The following is a 17959-nucleotide window of genomic DNA, read 5'->3' as shown; positions in this document are numbered from 1 at the left end:
AACGTGACTCTCCACTGCTTCTGTGCCACCAGGTGTTCATTGCAATATCCAGTCTTAAATGAGCTACAATTTCCATCAACTAAATACTGCAGGCAGAAGGTACTGTTTCATTCTCTTCTATAAGCTGCACACGCTTGCCATCAATTCCATTCCTCTTCTTGAATACTATCTCAGACTTTTCTCAATCTCTGCATCTGAAGTTGTGATTCTATATGTTCTGCATCACAACAACAAAAACCTGATCTCACCATAAAACTGCCTTCTTCTGTCCCAGCCTCAGCCCAACCAATATTGATACTCTTGTCACTTTCAAACTCAACGATTCCAATAGTCTCCAGGTTACTTCTCATTCTTCAAATTCTGTGAACTTCAGCCTAACCAAACTTCTGCTGCCAGTGCCAACAGTTCCAGCTGACTCAAAAGTGTTCAAATTTTAAAATTCAAAATTTAAAATTAGGAATTCACTACCACAGAAAGTAATTGAGGCCAAAATGTTGTGTGATGATTTCAAGAAGAAATTAGATATGGCTGTTGGTGCCAAAGGGATCAAGGTATATGGGGGAAGGGGAGAATCAGGATATTGAATTTAATGACCAGTCACGATCATAATGAATGGTGGAGCAGGCTCGAAGGGTGTAGTTTTAGATATATGTATGAAAATTCCCATAGCCAAGGGAATCATAAATTGTACAAAAAGTATAGCCAGTAAGGAAGGCAGCAAAATTATATAGAAAGAATACATCAGTAGTAAGAGTATGATAACGAATGAACTGTGTTGCTGGATTAGTATTCCAGAGGCCTGTACTAATGACCTAGAGAAAATAAATACAAATCTCACTCTGGCTGTTCAAGGGGCGGCACAGTCACTAGCACTGTTGCCGCATTGTGCCAGGGACCCGGGTTCAATTTCTGGCTTGGGTCGTTGTCTGCATGGAGTCTACACGTTCTCCCCATGTCTGCATGGGTTTCCTCCGGGTGCTCTGGTTTCCTCCCATATTCCAAAAGATGATCTGGATAGGTGCATTGGCCATGCTAAATTCTTCCCCAGTGTATCTGAATAGGCACCAGAATGAAGAAACTAGGGATTTTTCACATTAACTTCATTGCAGTGTTAATGTAGGCCTACTTGTGACTAATAAATTAAAAACCTAATTTGAATTCAGTTTTAAAAGATTTAGAAATCAAACCATGATGCCCATGTCACAAACAATAGGATTGCCTACAGCTGGTTTGAAACTCCTAAACTATCAAAATCCTGCCTAACTTTGAATCAGCTTTTAGCATTTTGCATTCAATTGTGGGGAGAATGGCAAGATTAATGAGAATTAATCATGGACACATCTGGAAGCAATTCCTCAAATGACTGTTGTCCCATAGATAAACAAAAGTCAAAATCCACATTAGCCCACAATCAGTGCTCCCTGGAAGTGCAGAGTAATATTTGTGGAGTCACTTTTGACTTACATTATTTTGGTTCTGTCATTTTTCACAGTAACAGCATGCTGACCTGTTATCCCTATAACTCAATCATTGTTTTATGGATGAACAACATAGTTGAATTGGCTCAGTTATTCCCTATTGAAAAACTTCTTCACTGATTCCTAAAACTGGCCACACTATTTTCCTACACTATTTGCCAGCAACGATCTCCCAAGAATGTGCATCAAAATACAAATACAAGCAAAATGTTAGTTTCATATACATTACAGATGATTCGGAATTTATTACAATCTCAAATATTTGTGTAATATATTCTGAATCATCTGTAATGTATATGAAACTAACGTTTTGCCTGTATTTGTACTTTGATAAGGTATCTTCAACCTCTCTTTACAACAACCTGGAAGTTCCTATCTGTTTCAAGAAAACAACCATCATCCCAGTACCCAAGACATCCATCATTATCAACTGCTTGGAAGGCTATCCATGCACAAATCAATTCCAGCCTCTTGGACTACCTGGATCCGCTACAGTTTGCCTATCACTGCAACAGCAGATGCCATCTCCCTGGCCCTGCACTCAACCCTGGAACTATTGACCACAGCTCAGCCTTCAACACCATTATTCCCACAAGCTCATCTCAAACCCCGTGGCCTGGGCCTCAGCACCTCCCTCTGCAAATGGATCCTGAACTTCTCAACTCACAGAGCACAATCAATAAGGATAGGCATCACCACCTCCTCCACAATCATCCTCAACGTTGGTGCCCCACAAGGCTGTGTTCTCAGCCCCCTACTATATTCCTTAAACACCTAAGACTGTGGCCAAATTCCCCTCCAATTCAATTTTCAAGTTTGCTGATGACACCACGGTAGTGGGTCAGATCTCAAATAATGACGAGATGAAGTACAGGAATGAGACAGAGAATCTGGCGAACTGGTGCAGCGACAATAATTTCTCCCCTCAAAGTCAACAAAATGAAGGCGATTGTCATCAACTTCAGGAAGTTGAAAGGAGAACATGCCCCTGACTACATCAGCAGGGATGAAGTAGAAAGGGTCAAGAGCTTCAAGTTTTTAGGTGTCCAGATCACCAACAACTTGTCCTGATCCCCCTATGCTGACACTATGGTTAAGGAAGCCCACCGACACCGCTACTTTCTCAGAAGACAAAGGAAATTTGGCATGTCAGCCACAGCTGTCAACAACTTTTATAGATAGACCAGAGAAAGCATTCTTTCTGGTTGTATCTCAGCTTGGTATGGCTCCTGCTCTGTCCAAGACCACAAGGATCTACAAAAGGTCACGAACGTAGCCCAATCCAACACGCAAACCAGCCTCCCATCCATTGACTCGGTCTACACTTCCTGCTACCTTGGCAAAGCAGCCAGCGTAATTAAGGACCCTCACACATCCTGGACATTCTTTCTTCCACCTTCTTCCATCGGGAAAAAGATACAAAAGTCTGAGGTCACATACTAATTGGCTCAAGAACAGCTTCTTCCCTGCTGCTGTCAGGCTTTTGAATGGACTTATCTTGCATTAAGTTGATCTTTCTTTACACTCTAGCTGTGGCTGCAACACTACTTTCTGCACTCTCTCGTTTCCTTCTCTATGAATGGTATGTGTGCAAAATACAATACTTTTCACTGTGTTAATACATGTAACAATAATAAATAAAACCAAATCAAATCTAGAAGTTCAGTGAAAAACTTTACAATAGCTAATCTGTGTCAAAATCCTATCACCATTTTTTCCAATAATTATTTTTTGTTGCACAATTTAATTCTTTTAATTTAGAAAGATATTCATGATTAGCTGTACTTATGCAGAAACTGCCCATTTGCCTTGCGTTGGGAAATAAAGACTGTGATTTATGCTTTCGAATTATTTTAGTAATCGGCAAAAATGTACGTGAAGTTCAATTTGTTCCGTGAGCATTATGAAAAGAAGTAGCTACAGTAAACAGGATTATACAGCTCTACTTCTTCAAATAGTTAATTAATGTTGATCTTAAAGCTCCTTTTTAAATAATGCACATAATCAATGCTAGTGTATATAAATTCAGAAGAACTGTTTCCTTACAAGTCTGTATAAATCATTCTTCAAAAAATACTCATTTGAGATAAATGTTTAGACTGAGAGGATTTCTAGTTTGTTTGCATTGTGTCCTACTTACTTGTATGTGTTAAGTTTATGAAAGCAACATAGAAAAGGAACAGATGTTTGAAAGAGCATTATATTCAGCAGCACAGTACTTTTATTGCATATATTTCCTCTATTACCACCCACCCATCTGCCCAATTTCAGTTATTTAAATACCTACTGGGATTTCTAGCTTTCACTGCTGCAATAATTCCCTCATGATTATGGCTGCTGACATTTATAATGTGGTGTCACACTCTGACAGGAAGAGTTTTTAATAAAAACAATGAGTGTTTTAAAAAAAAATAGTTAAACTGTCTCAATACTTTAGTACATATTACTAATGATAAACTTACCCAAGGTATCCTTTAGATTCTTCACAATAGAAGCTTTCCTAGCGCTGTTCTTTCTTTCCACATAATTTGAAGGTACAAAGCCAGTTCTGTTTGTGGAGTTTCGCACACGCCACCATGACTTGGAGTCATCTAACAGCCATAATCGTTCATTCTTCTTGATGTCCAACTCTTGCTCCTGCTGAGCCACATAGTCAAACTTGGCAATCACTATCACCTCTTCCGTCATCTTCCCGTTGGCTTAGCACTGCAAATTCAAAGAGAAAGATTATTATAACAACATGCTGTAAAAAGACTTCAGAATTCCACATTTAAAACATTCCCGGGAAGAGCTAACCTGTACACATACTTTAAAAGCTGAAAGAAAAAAAGTTTTAAAGTGTGAACATCCTTAGTTAGGGTTGTACTTGGAAGTTTTTAGGAACGCAAGTTCAAACTCAAATGCAGTTTATGGAGTCATGTTCAAAAGACACCCGAAACAAAATTTCAATGATTTTAAGATGAAAATTGATAGAAAAAGGAAAATCTTTCAAGATAATAATACCAATATTATTTTCCATTTAGTTATGTGGCTAACCCAGCATAGCAACAATCTTTTTTTTGACCTGCAAGAGATTCCAGTGTTGTCAGCCTTGACAGCTCTGTTGTCAAACTAGAAGGTTGTGAACTCAAAGCCTACTCCAGAAACTTGAGCACATAATCTAAATGGAAACTTCATACTGTACCAAAAACGTCTGCACTATTGGAGACAATGTCTCTCACAAAGACATGAAACTGAAGCCTTGGGCCATCCTTTCAGATGGATGTGAAAGGTTCCATGGCACATTTGATTAAAAAAGCAAACTCTACCAGTGTTGAAGTCACGTTACAGGCACCTTATCTAGTCATTAATCTAAAGTAGTCATGATGTGGAGATGCTGGCGTTGGACTGGGGTAAACACAGTAAAAAGTCTGACGAAGAGGTAAACCTCAAAAGCTTGTGAGTTTACTATCAAATAAATTGGTTGGACTTAAACCTGGTGTTGTCAGGCTTCTTACTGCATTAATCTAAAGGTCAGGTACAAATTGATGTTGGCCATACTGGAGAAAAAAAAAGACAAAGCCATTGCACTATGAAAAGGATACTCTGGTTCAGAATTGCATAATGCTACAAAAACATGTTTTTAAACACAAAACAATCCATATTCTTTACAAATGCTCTAGTCTGACTTATAAATTGCACAGTCTACCTATTTTAACTTCTTTACCCAAAAGCAGAAACAGTGATTGACTCAGCTCATGAAATATTTACTGGATATTAAATTCTCAAGGTTACCTACTGGTTATATTAGTGATTTGAAGGAAGGAATAGAGTGTACTGTAGCCACATTTGCATGTGATAAAAAGGTGGAAGGAAAGACAGGTTTTAAGGAGGATATAGTCTACAGAGAGATACTGATAGGTTGAGTGAAATGGGCAGAAAATTGACACATGGAATTCAATGTGGGAAAATGTGAGATTGTTCATTTTGAAAGAAGGAATAAGGCGGCAGATTATTTTTTAAGTGGAGAGAAACTGCAAAAAACTGCAGCACAAAAGGTATTTGGGGATCTTGGTTCACGAAACTCAGAAAACCAGCATCCAGATGAAGATAATAGTGAAGGTAAACGGAACACTGGCTTTTATTTCAAAGGTCTGGATTATAAAGCAAAGAGTTGTTGTTGCAACTGTAAAAGGTACTAGTGAGGTCATAGTTAGGATACTGTGGACAGTTCTGGTCCCCTTATTTAAGGGAAGATGTATTAACACTTGCAGCAGTACCGTGGAGGTTTACTAGGATAATCGTCTTTATGCAAGGACTGAAGATTAAACAGGCTGGATCCGTACTTAGGATTCAGAAGACTGAGAGGTGATATGATTGAACCATATAGGATTCTTAAAGCATTACTTGGAGGATGTTTTCACTCATGGGACAGCACAAGAGTACATAATTGCAGAATAAGGGGATAATCATTTAAGATGGACTTGAAGAAGAATGGTGAATTTTTGGAATTCTTTACCCCAGGAAGCCGGAGTCCTTGAACAATTTCAAGACTGAGACAAATAGGCTTTTAATCAGCAAGGAGTTAAGGGTACTGAGATGAGGCAGGAGAGTGGATTCAGAGAGTGTTAGATCAGCCATAACCTTTTTAAATGGCAAAGCACGCTGGAAGGGATGAATGGCTGACTCCTGTTATTTCCTGTGGTCTTATTTCCTCCAGGGAACGATTCCTGAACATGAGACTATAATCTTAAAATTAGAGTTGGGGAGAGGCAAAAGAAACAAACACCTAGTGGGGTGGCACAGTGGTCAGTTAGCATTGCTGCCTGACAGCACCAGGGACCCAGGTTCAGTTTTTGTCTCGGGTTACTGTCTATGTGGAGTTTGCACATGGGGTCAATAGATTATTAATCAGTGGGGGAATTAAAAGTACAGAGATAAGGCAGGAGAATGAATTTTGAGAGTGTTCGATCAGTCATGATCTTATTCAATGGTGGAGCATGCTTGAAGGGCTGAATAGCCTATTCTGTTTCTTTTTCTTATGGTCTTATGATTAAGGACACATTTAATACACTAACTTTATAGATTGAAAGTTACAAATGTGCCACTGGAGCTCAGTGGAAGTAATATCTTTTTCCCAGTGTATTCTTTACAGACAAATAGACTACCTCAAAACCTAATGGGAAGATCCCAATGAAATCTGGTACATACATAGGGTATGGTCAAAGGAAGAATGGATTAGTTTTTGGCAAAATCGTGGATCCAGATACTGGAATATTTTTTAAAAAAAGGATCCATCCACTAACAATAGGATGGGCAAAAATTGACTTTGTCTTTTAGAATGTTGTGGATTGGCTTAGCTGTTGTAGTGCAATTTAATACATCAGAATGCAAGCAAAGTTTTGAGAGAAAGATGTTGGATGTGGATTGGCCTGAAGCCATTTGGATGAGATGGAAGCTCTTAAAAAGATTTTTCCAGCTTTGTAGTTACAGGGAGTCAACCAGGCAGGGAAACGCCTTAAGGAAGTGCTGTGTACTTATAATAACAGAGCTAAAACAGTGTGGCAGAGATATACAATTAACTGATTACCCTCTTCATTTGTTTCAGTTCCGTCAAAATGTAATTTTAAAAAACTACTTTTCAAATCTATGAAGACTTTGCCAAGAATGTAGAGTCAACCCACATAAAAAAGCCCATGAAGCAGATAAGTGAATAACCATATAGCCCTGTAGAGAAAGGATTTATTTTCTATTCCACGGAATGCTTCCCAAGTTTATTTGTCCACATTACTCTTTCATGCAATGTGGGTGTCGTTGGCAGGGCCAGCATTTATTGCCCATCCCTAACGGGCCCTTGAACTGAATAATGGAATTTGTGGAGAAAAAGGGAGGCAAAATAACAGTCTGACTAAATTATGTTTGTCTCAATATTATTGCGGGAGGCAAGGGGGAGAAAGGAGGTCGAAGGAGAAAGTGTTGTATGCATCATTTCTGGTAAACTCAGCACACAAGTGCAGGTGGAGGTAATCTTCTGCTTTAACTGAAATCTCAACACATCAGTAGTGCTGTAACATTAGGAATGCAAAGGAAGCAGACCATGTTTGCTCAAGAACTGGAAAAGTGGTTCTATATTATGACACCTCCAATCCTGAACAAATGGAGATGAGTGGGGGAACTTGCCTCTCAGTCACTGTTGTGTGTGCATGGGATTGATTAAAAAATAATTTGTATCTAAATTTTCTCTACTTCATTCCATTCTTATGGATAAATCACCCTTTTTTTCCTAAGGTACATCGCTGTCTTTTAGTTAAGAGTTCTGTCTACTGTCTAGATTGTAAAGGTCCTTTTTATAAGTTCTGCCCTCTACTCTTTTAAAAGTCTCAGCATCATCCTCCTCATCAAAATACCCACTCTCAATCTCTCTGTGGCATGAAACTACTGCTGCGTCTTCAACTTCTCCTTCCTTGACAAATTCCTTAAAGGTGTTGTTGTCTCCAAAATCCATGTTCATCTTAGTTTAAATTTCTTCAAATAAAATTTCCATCTACCACAGCACTCAAACATATTCTAAGCAAACAATTATTACATCCCATCATTGTGGGGAATCATCTCTTCTCATTCTTCTCAAATCTCAGATGTTAACCATATCAATCAGATTTTTCTGAATTCCTTTGGGATGTTTCTCGCTCCGAAAGTTGATAAATGAATGCAAGTTGTTCTTGTTGTTGTCAAAATACTTGCTCTAATCATTACAAATTAATTGTTTGTATGGTTACCTGATCAATTTTTTACAAAATAATTTTTGAAGATGTAAAATTCTCCACTTTTTCTCGTACTCATGATTGCTCGGCAAATTATAATTATTTAGGAATTAAAACTTCCTTCACGATTTGAATCAGATTCTAAACTTCTGAAAATAGAGACATCAAAAAACATATAGCCTTCCTTCTCCTCCCCCCCAAATGGCTATTCCTACAGGTTTTGGCCAATAAAGAACTGTCCCTTACCAGAGAGAATGATGGGGGAGGTGGGGCTTCGCTGCATTGTGCCACATTACTAAGTTTGTGAAGGGAGGAGAGGACAAAACCTAAACCTTCATATTTTCTGATGAAAGGGAGGTTGATTGATACTAGTTATGTGCATTACATTTAATAATGAGATCGGTTAAAAATAAACCTGAAAAGTCAAATCAGCAAGCCTTTGAAGTTAACAGATTTATAAACACATTCACAAGCTGCAAAAAAACATGCATGCTCAAGACAAAGATAAAGATCAACAGTGGCGTAAATAGATAATGCATCACTGCTCTCCGCAGAAAAAAAAACAGACAATAGTTGGGATATGTTTGAATAGACTAGACTGACACAATGGCTACAATTTTTAATTTTTTTTGAAGTTATGCAATATCACAATACAGAATTAATTTTAACTCGTAATCGAATCAGCTATCAGAATGCAGTTGCTGCCTTTCTTTCTAATTCAAATGAGAGAAAAATGTAAACATAAAATCTTTGAAGTTCAAACTGGGAGGGAAACACACAAACTCTTTGACATATTAGCAGTGTAGCATTGAAAACAACCTGCGCACCAGCTTCATTCCACACGTTTGCACAAGCAACAACACCAACAAACACATCTACCAGTTTCCTTTTCAACAAGGACAACTAGGCAAATCCTTTTAAGTTGAAGAGTAAAATTTGCTTTAAAAAAATCAACTACTGTCAAACTAGTACCACACAAAAATGAACAAGTAGCTCACTGGCTTAACCAGACATCATCCTGGAGTCTTACTGTTTTGTTGCTGAATCTGGCCCTTGTTGGTAACATATTCAGACATTCTTCTGACTGTCAGTTATATTTAGAGACAGATGGTGCTTCATGCTCAAGATCCAACTAGCAAACATTACACATGGCATGCATAACAGCATCCAAACATTTGACACACCAGCACTGATCTTCTGTAAGTAGTTGCATTATTCAAATAATTATTGATGTGCCACTTAAATGAAACCCAACCTCATTCATGAAGAAACAGGGATCTCTGCAGAGAGAGAGAGAGAGTGTGTGTGTGTGTGTGTGTGTGTGTGTGTGAGAGAGAGAGTTTTTGCATGTGGTTTGCAGGGGGTAGTGGTTTTATTATGCAGCATTTCATTAGCAAGGATGAACATTTGTTCAATAATGGAAGATAAAGAATTTTAAAAATCTGATTAAAATGTTGGGATCTTCAGGCCCCTAGGCAATAGTTTCCATTGCTGCTGCACAACCAAGGTAATATAAAATTTGGGCAATAAATTGCACCCAGTCATATAAAGTCATGGCCGGCTGCAATAACTAGGTTTTAAAGAATACCGACCTGCTCTGGAAAACTCATTCCATACCTTTTAGCCCTTTTACCTTATCAACTTTAGTCAGCTCTCCTCTTATCCCTATATACTTGACTTTGGTAAATTTAAGATTTTTGTTCATGATTGGAGTATATATTTATGATCACCATTTCCAAGTGGATCTTTTACTATGGCCCCCCAAGGTTCGTCGGCAGGGGCACAGAAAAATAGGAATGAAGGGGAGACTGATTTAGAGGGACGGAAAGGGTCTGGTAAGGTGATAGTGGTAGGGGATGGGAGGGTCCGAGGGATTGATAGGAGGTTCTGTGGGCAAGGGCGCGACTCCAAGATGGTGGTCTGCCTCCCTGGAGCAGGGGTAAAAGATATAATGGAAAGGGTAGAGGGAATTTTGAAAGGGGAGGGGACCCAGGCAGAGGTCATAGTACACGTAGGGGAAGGGGATATAGGAAGGAGGAGTAGGGGAGAGGTCCGTAGGCAATTTAGGGAGTTGGGGGCCAAACTAAAGGGCAGGACCTCTAGGGTGGCACTGTCTGGGTTGCTGCCCAGTATGAGCAGGGCTAAGAATGACGAGATCATGCAGTTGAATGCATGGTTGAGGGACTGGTGTAGGGTAGAGGGGTTTACTTATGTAGATCATTGGGAGGTGTTTAGGAGAGAAAGGCAACTGTACAGGAGGGGTGGGGAGGATTTGAACGGGAGGGGGACTAGTGTCTTAGCAGGGAGGTTAGCTGGGGTGTTCAGGAATGATTTAAACTAATAGGGAGGGGGGGTGGGGAGGTGGCTGGGAGAGAGACGGGTGAAAGGAAAATTATAAGGGAGAAGGTGGTTCCGAGGGACGTTTGTGGGTTGAACTGTGTCTGTTTCAATGCTAGGAGTGTGGCAGGGAAAACGGATGAGCTTAGGGCCTTGATGTTTGTGAGGCAGTTGGATGTGGTGGCTGTAACGGAGACGTGGTTACGGGAAGGGCAGGACTGGCAGCTGAATGTTCCTGGGTACAGGTGTTTTAGGTGTGACAGAGGAGGGTTGAAGAGAGGTGGAGGGGTGGCACTGTTAGTCAAGGAAAACATCACAATAGTGCAGAGGGAGGGCGATATGGAAGAGATAGGGATTGAGTCGCTGTGGGTGGAGTTGAGGAATAAAAAGGGAGAGATCACACTGCTAGGGGTGTACTATAGGCCACCCAACAGCCCAAAGTCAGTGGAGGAGGGAATTTGCAGGGGCATTTTGGACAGGTGCAGAAAGAATAGAGTGGTTGTAGTGGGTGATTTTAATTTTCCCGGAGTGAATTGGAGGGGGCCTAGAGCTGGGGGTACGGAGGGAGAGGAGTTTGTGAAATGTGTTATGGAAGGGTCGCTAGAACAGTATGTAACTTGCCCGACTAGGGGAGGGGCTATACTGGATTTAGTGTTGGGAAACGAGCCAGGGCAGGTGGGTGAGGTAGAGGTAGGCGAACATGTGGCGAACAGTGACCACAAGTCCGTCTACTTTAGGATAAAAATGGAAAGGGACGAGTGCCGTCCAAGCGGAAGTGTGCTGAACTGGGGAAAGGCGAGCTATGGTAGGATTAGGAGGGAGCTGCAGCAAACTGACTGGGAGGGACTGTTAGCTGGCAAGTCCACGGTTGGCAAGTGGGAGGCTTTTAGGGACAAAATGAAATGGTTGCAGGGGAGGTTTGTTCCGGTTAAGCGAAAGGATGGGAAAGGTAGGATTAGAGAGCCGTGGATTACGGGGGATATTGAAGACTTGGTTAGGAAGAAGAGGGAGGCGTATGATAGGTCAAAACAAATGGGTACGGAGTGTGCGCTGGAGGAATATAGAGAGAGTAGGAGGGAGCTAAAAAGGGGAATTAGAAGGGCGAAGAGAGGACATGAGATGGCTTTGGCCGGTAGGATTAAGGATAATCCTAAGGCATTTTATTCCTATATTAGAGGCAAGAGAGTAGTTAGAGGGAAAATTGGTCCTCTTAGGGACAAGAGTGGAGAGTTGTGTATTGAGTCGGAGGGAATGGGGGAGCTCCTGAATGAATACTTTGCGTCGGTATTCACGAAGGAGAGGGGTTCGGAATCGTGCGGTCTCTTGGAGGGAGCGGAGGTTCAGTTGCAGGATATAGTTATTACGAGAGAGGAAGTGCTAGGGCTTTTAGGTAGCGTAAGGACGGATAAAGCTCCGGGGCCTGATGGTATTTATCCCAGGCTGCTTAGGGAGGTGAAAGATGAAATTGCTGGGCCTCTGGCGCACATCTTTGTCTCTTCTTTGGACACAGGTGAGGTCCCAGAAGACTGGAGGGTAGCAAATGTGGTCCCGTTGTTCAAAAAAGGTAGTAGGGATAACCCTGGGAATTATAGGCCAGTGAGTTTGACGTCGGTGGTAGGGAAGTTAATGGAAAAAATACTTAGGGGTAGGATGTATGAGCATTTGGAGCGTTGCGATCTGATTAGGGATACGCAACATGGCTTTGTTAGAGGGAGGTCTTGCCTTACGAATCTGGTGGAATTCTTTGAGGAGGTGACAAGAACGGTTGACGATGGGAGAGCCGTTGATGTCATCTACATGGATTTCAGTAAGGCGTTTGACAAAGTCCCTCACGGTAGGCTGGTAGAAAAGGTTAAGGCGCATGGGATACGAGGCCAGGCAGTTAGGTGGATTGAAAACTGGTTGGGAAATAGAAGACAGAGGGTAGTTGTGGAGGGTACCTTGTCGGGCTGGAGGCCAGTGACCAGTGGTGTGCCGCAGGGCTCGGTACTGGGACCTCTCCTCTTTGTAGTCTACATAAATGACTTAGAAGAGGGAGTAGGTGGTGTGATCAGCAAGTTTGCTGATGACACCAAGATGGCAGGGTTGGCGGGTACAGAACTGGATTGTCAGGTGTTACAACAGGATATAGATAGGTTGGTGCAGTGGGCAGATAGGTGGCAGATGGCATTTAATCCTGACAAATGCGAGGTGATGCATTTTGGAAGGAATAATGCAGAGAGGAGTTATGTGATAAAAGGTAGGCCGATTAGGAGTATAGATGTACAGAGAGACCTGGGAGTGCAGGTCCACAAATCCATGAAGGTTGTGTCACAAGTGGAGAACGTTGTTAGGAAGGCTTATGGGATGTTAGCCTTTATAGGAAGGGGCTTAGAGTATAAAAGCTGCCGTCTAATGCTTCAGTTATACAGAACGTTGGTTAGACCGCATTTGGAGTACTGCGTCCAGTTCTGGTCACCTTATTACCGGAAGGACGTGGAGTCTCTGGAAAGGGTGCAGAGGAGGTTTACCAGGATGTTGCCTGGCATGGGGGGACTGGGTTACGAGGAGAGACTGAAGAGACTGGGGCTATTCTCCTTGGAAAGAAGGAGATTGAGAGGGGACATGATAGAGGTATATAAGATACTGAAGGGAATAGATAGAGTTAATAGTGAGAGACTGCTCCCTAGACTGGGTACGAACACAAGAGGTCATCAATTAAGGGTGAGGGGGGGGAGGTATAATTTGGAGGTAAGAGGAAGGTTCTTTACACAGAGAGTTGTGGGGGTCTGGAATGCGCTACCGAGTAGGGTGGTGGAGGCAGGCACGTTGGACTCGTTTAAGATGCAGTTAGATAGGCATATGAGTGAAACGGGAATGGAGGGATATGGTAGGGGCTATTAAATAGGGTAAACCTCGGGAGACACCGGAAGGGCAGGCTGTATAACTAATATGTTTTGTCTTTATTCCACAGGTGGAGGTCCACCTCGTGTCAAGCGAGGGGCATGCACACGGCGGGTTGTGCGTGGGCTGCTCTTGGAAGTCCAGGAGTGGCCTAGTACTTCATGTCGGTGTGTGTGCTTGATCCTGGACCGATAGACGGGCTCCACAACAGCTCAGTGACTAGCACTGCGTGCTGTGCAGATACATGGATTTGGGCCTGTGTCTGTGGGAGTTTGCGCATTCTCCCTGTGGCTGCGTGGGTTTCCTCCGGGCGCTCCGGTTTCCTCCCACACCCCAAAGATGTGCTCTTAGGCTAATTGGTTTCCACCAAATTGACACTATTTCTTCCCTGAATCTGACTGAGTAGGGTCCCATTCGTAGACATGCAGGGTAGGATAGGTGTAGGGCGATGCGGCGGCGCGGGCTCGTTGGGCCGAAGGGCCTGTTTCCCGTGCTGGGTTGTTCTTTGTTCTTTGTTCTTTGTTCTATGTTACTGATTAACCCTGCCTCATTATACAATATGAGAACTAAAATAGCTTTGTCCCCAGTTGGTTCCACAACATATTGCACCAGGGAAGTGTCACAAAAATATTCTACAAACTATTTCATAATGAAGATTGAAAGCCCCCACAAAGATTACATTGTTTTGCTATAAGCTCCAATAATTTATCGTTTAATTTTCAATCCAACAACAATTATTGTTAGGGGACCTATGAACTACTCCCACAAACTTTTTTTTAAAACCCTTGTTATTGCTAATCTCCACCCATACTGAATCGACTTCCTAATTTTCTAAGCCATTATCTTTTCTTATTAATGTCCTTACGTAATCATCGATTATCAGAGCTATCCCTCTATTTCCATTCTACCCAACTTTGAAATGTTTTGTACCACTTAATATTTATTTCACAACTTTGATCACCTTGTATCTGTGTCTTGAAGGTTGATTCGATCTAAAACATTTACCTTTATTTGTGCCACCTTATTGATAAAATGACTTCATTTTCTTACCATTCCCTGCACTGACGCACTGTTGCTGTTGAACTCTTTCTCCCTTTCTGCCTCACTTAGCTCATCTTTACCCATATTACTATACTTTTCTATGCCCCAACTTCTATCTTAAAAATTTCTAAATCTCCTTTCATCTGAACCATCCTTCACCTCTCGCTTATAGCGATTTTCCCTACTCTGACCATATTTGCAGGTACATTCTTATGTTTATCCACTCTGTCCTTACCTAGCATACTCTGGTTACCATTACTCATATTGCTACCCTGCAGTATTGTTATGTCCTTGCTCTTTAACTTTCCAAATCACCCCTCATGTAAATGTACCCCCAGTCTCACTATTTACTTTAAGGCCCTCTCCAGAACCCCAGTTACATGACTCATCAGGACACTGACCCCAGCACAGTTCAGATGAGGCCCGGCTAAATGGTACAGTTCCTTCTTTCCCAAATTCTGATACTAGTGTCCCAAGTGATCAATGAAATAAATACATGCTTGAAAGTTGCAGCCGCAGTTTAAAAAGATTTTGGCCTCTTTTACAAACAAGCATATGCCCATAACTACTTGGCAACTAAAAAGGTAGGCCAATCCACAATGCCCTTTCTTAGCATATCTGTTCACCCATCACCCAAACTGGCCTGGTCCAGAACTAGATGAATCTTCACAACCCCGAGGGACTCAAGGTTGTCTACCACAGTCATCTGAACAGCCTTCAATGGAATTTAAGCTGCCTTCCACCTCACAAAACTGAAGCCACTGCATAAAGGGTTTGAAGCACAGCAGACAGGCACTAAGGAATTGCACAAGAATGTTTCTTTTGGTGATTCTTGTCAAATATTATACACTGATGAATTGAGTTTTTGCATTTTTATTTCTCCATTAGGTACTGGCAGTAATGTTTGCGGAGAAGTGAGGACGAGTGCTATAATGTTGAATTGAGAATTATAAGCATAATGGTGAAGAGGATTGCATCATTGATGGTAAATTGGGGACAGGAGGAATGGTTCACACAGGTGCTCTTGCATGAGCTGTTCTTTAAGAGCTCTGACAGATACAAGCACTAGTGGTTGATGCTGCTCATGTACGTCTCTGTCTACTCTTCCTCCTCTGGTATTTCTTACTATCAAAATGATAGCAAGAGCAGGCCGATGGCCGTACAAATTTGAGTGCAGCACATGACCACAAATCTGGATACATATTCAAAGCAGAAATGCCATTTGAACACATAAAAAAGCCTGCTGGGTGATATTCCTGGTGGCAGAATGGCTCCCATTGTAGGGCAACGTTGTAGCAGTACCCAAGTTTCTGACAAGGATCATTAGCCATGTTTGAAGAAGATATCCGATAATCAGCATGCAATTTTCCAATGATACCAAGCTTGGAGATGTGGCAAACAGTGAGGTGATACCAATCAATTGCAATAGAATAGTAGAGTAGTAAAATGAACAGGCAAGGGGCAATTGGAACTTAATGCAGAGAAGTAATGTAATGCATTTTGCTAGAAGGGATAAAGACAGACAATAGATATTTTATGACATTGTTGTGAGGTGCATGAAAGGACTGAAGGGATTCACGTGCATTGATCTTTTAAGGTGGTGGGCATATCGAGAGAGTAGTTAGCAAAGCATATGGGATCTCGGAACTTGGGCTTCATAAACCAAGATATTGATTACAAAAGCAGGGAAGCTGTGCTGAACCCAAAAGAAGATTTGGTCAGGCCACAACTAGATTATTGCATCCAGTTCTGATCACCATACTTTGGGAATGATGCAAAGGTCCTTGAAGGAATGTGGAAGAAACTTACCAGAATGATTCCATGCACAGAGGAAATTTTAGTTGTAAAGTTGTTGGAGTTGTTTAGTTGTTGGAGAAGCTGGGGTTGTTCTCCCTTGAAGCAAAAGGTGGTTGAGGGTAGGTCTGAGGGGGATACAATATTTAGACAAGTTTAAATAGACAAAACAAAAGCCATTAACTGATAGTACAAAGACTGGGGCACAGATTTAAGCTTTTGGGCAAGAGATAAAAGGGGAATGTGAGAAAACAGGTCTTCAAAATGCAGTAAGTAGTAATGACCAGGAATCTACTGACGAAGACATTGGTGGAAGCAGAAATTATCAACAATTTTGAAAGAAATTTGGACATGCACTCAAGAGAAACAAACACTGTGTTACAGGGATAGAGTGGTAGACTGAAACTGACAGGAGTGCTCTATGGAGAGCTGCATTGACTCAAATGAGCCAAACTGCTTCCTTCTCTGCTATAATGACACAATGACTTAGAGGAACCCAATCTGATAAGACAGGCCACAAACCTCTAGCACAGAATGAGCATATGCCCAGCATCTATTCTGGTCTGAGTTTCCTGTTTTACACAGCAACTTTGAAATTCTAGGCCCATAGATTTCAAGCAAATGTATAAAAATGCACAAGGGGAACAGTACCAGAAGCTTCAGCAAATTGCAGATTCTGTAGGATCAACATGAAGTTAAACTAGTATAATTTAAATAAGTGATATGTAAAGTACCAACATTATAAATCAAGAAAGTAATTGTTGCATTTGGCGTGGGAAAGGGGAAGGACTGGTGAACAACCCAATTTTAGAATGAAGGTCAGAGATTCTGAGAGAATTTAAAGATGCTGTGTCATAACTCCAAAGACAACCACATTTAACCCATCGGCACTAAACTAGGCATGGCTGTGCAGCATTTTTTTTTTGCCAGTGTCAACAACATTGTTGGTGTCCTTAATTTGTAGCCTGTGAACTTTTAGTTCAGCAGATTGTCAGCAGGATGTTGGCCAGCTGAACAACTTCAGTTCACAGGACAGCCAGCAACGCGGAGTGTTCGTAATGATTCAAATGCTGACATTAACTTAATTGTTTTGTGTTACAGGGTTATTCATAAAAGGCCAATTCCAATGCCTCCATGGAAACATAGTTTCAATTTAAGGAACGAGTGAGTGATTGGGAGTCTGAGGCAACATTGGGGGAGTGAAGTGAAATGAAATGAAAAATGTAACAGTTCAGGATTCTCATCTAAATGCACGGTAGGAATATGGGCTAGTCAGCATGTTGGACATGGGGGGGCTCGAGGATGAGTTCTTGGAATGCTGCCGGGATAGTTTCCTCGAACAGTGTGTGTTGGAGCCGACGAGGGAGCGAGCTATCTTGGATCTGGTGCTATGTAATGAGGTGGGTAGAGTTAGGGACCTTGCGGTGAAGGATCCTCTTGGGGAGAGTGATCATTGTATGGTGGAGTTTCTGGTGCAGATGGAGGAGGAGAAAGTGGGTTCCCAGACGCGTGTCCTTTGTTTGAACAGAGGGGAGTACGGTAAGATGAGAGAAGAATTGGTGAATGTGGACTGGGGGAGCGCGTTGGAAGGTAGGTCTGCTGAGGAGCAGTGGAGGATCTTTAAGGAGATCTTTCTTGGTGCTCAGCAGAAATTTATTCCGATGGTCAAAAAGGACAGTAGGAGGA

The 17959-nt window shown here is 41.6% G+C and overlaps 1 protein-coding gene across 1 annotated transcript in view; it reads right to left on the bottom strand.

Annotated features, from left to right (window-relative positions):
* LOC145340904 (SH2/SH3 adapter protein NCK1-like) overlaps positions 1-17959 on the bottom strand; it is a 214994-nt gene that overhangs the window by 59431 nt on the left and 137604 nt on the right. Inside the window, exon 3 of the mRNA XM_080185456.1 lies at positions 3941-4184. Within this exon, the coding sequence (XP_080041582.1) occupies positions 3941-4166 (226 nt within the window). The 5' untranslated portion in view covers positions 4167-4184. The remainder of the gene's footprint in view (positions 1-3940; positions 4185-17959) is intronic.

Source organism: Carcharhinus amblyrhynchos, chromosome 3 (assembly GCF_965287045.1).
Source record: "Carcharhinus amblyrhynchos chromosome 3, sCarAmb.v2.hapA, whole genome shotgun sequence".
Lineage (NCBI taxonomy): Eukaryota > Metazoa > Chordata > Chondrichthyes > Carcharhiniformes > Carcharhinidae > Carcharhinus > Carcharhinus amblyrhynchos.
This window is presented reverse-complemented; position numbering and strand designations above follow the sequence as displayed.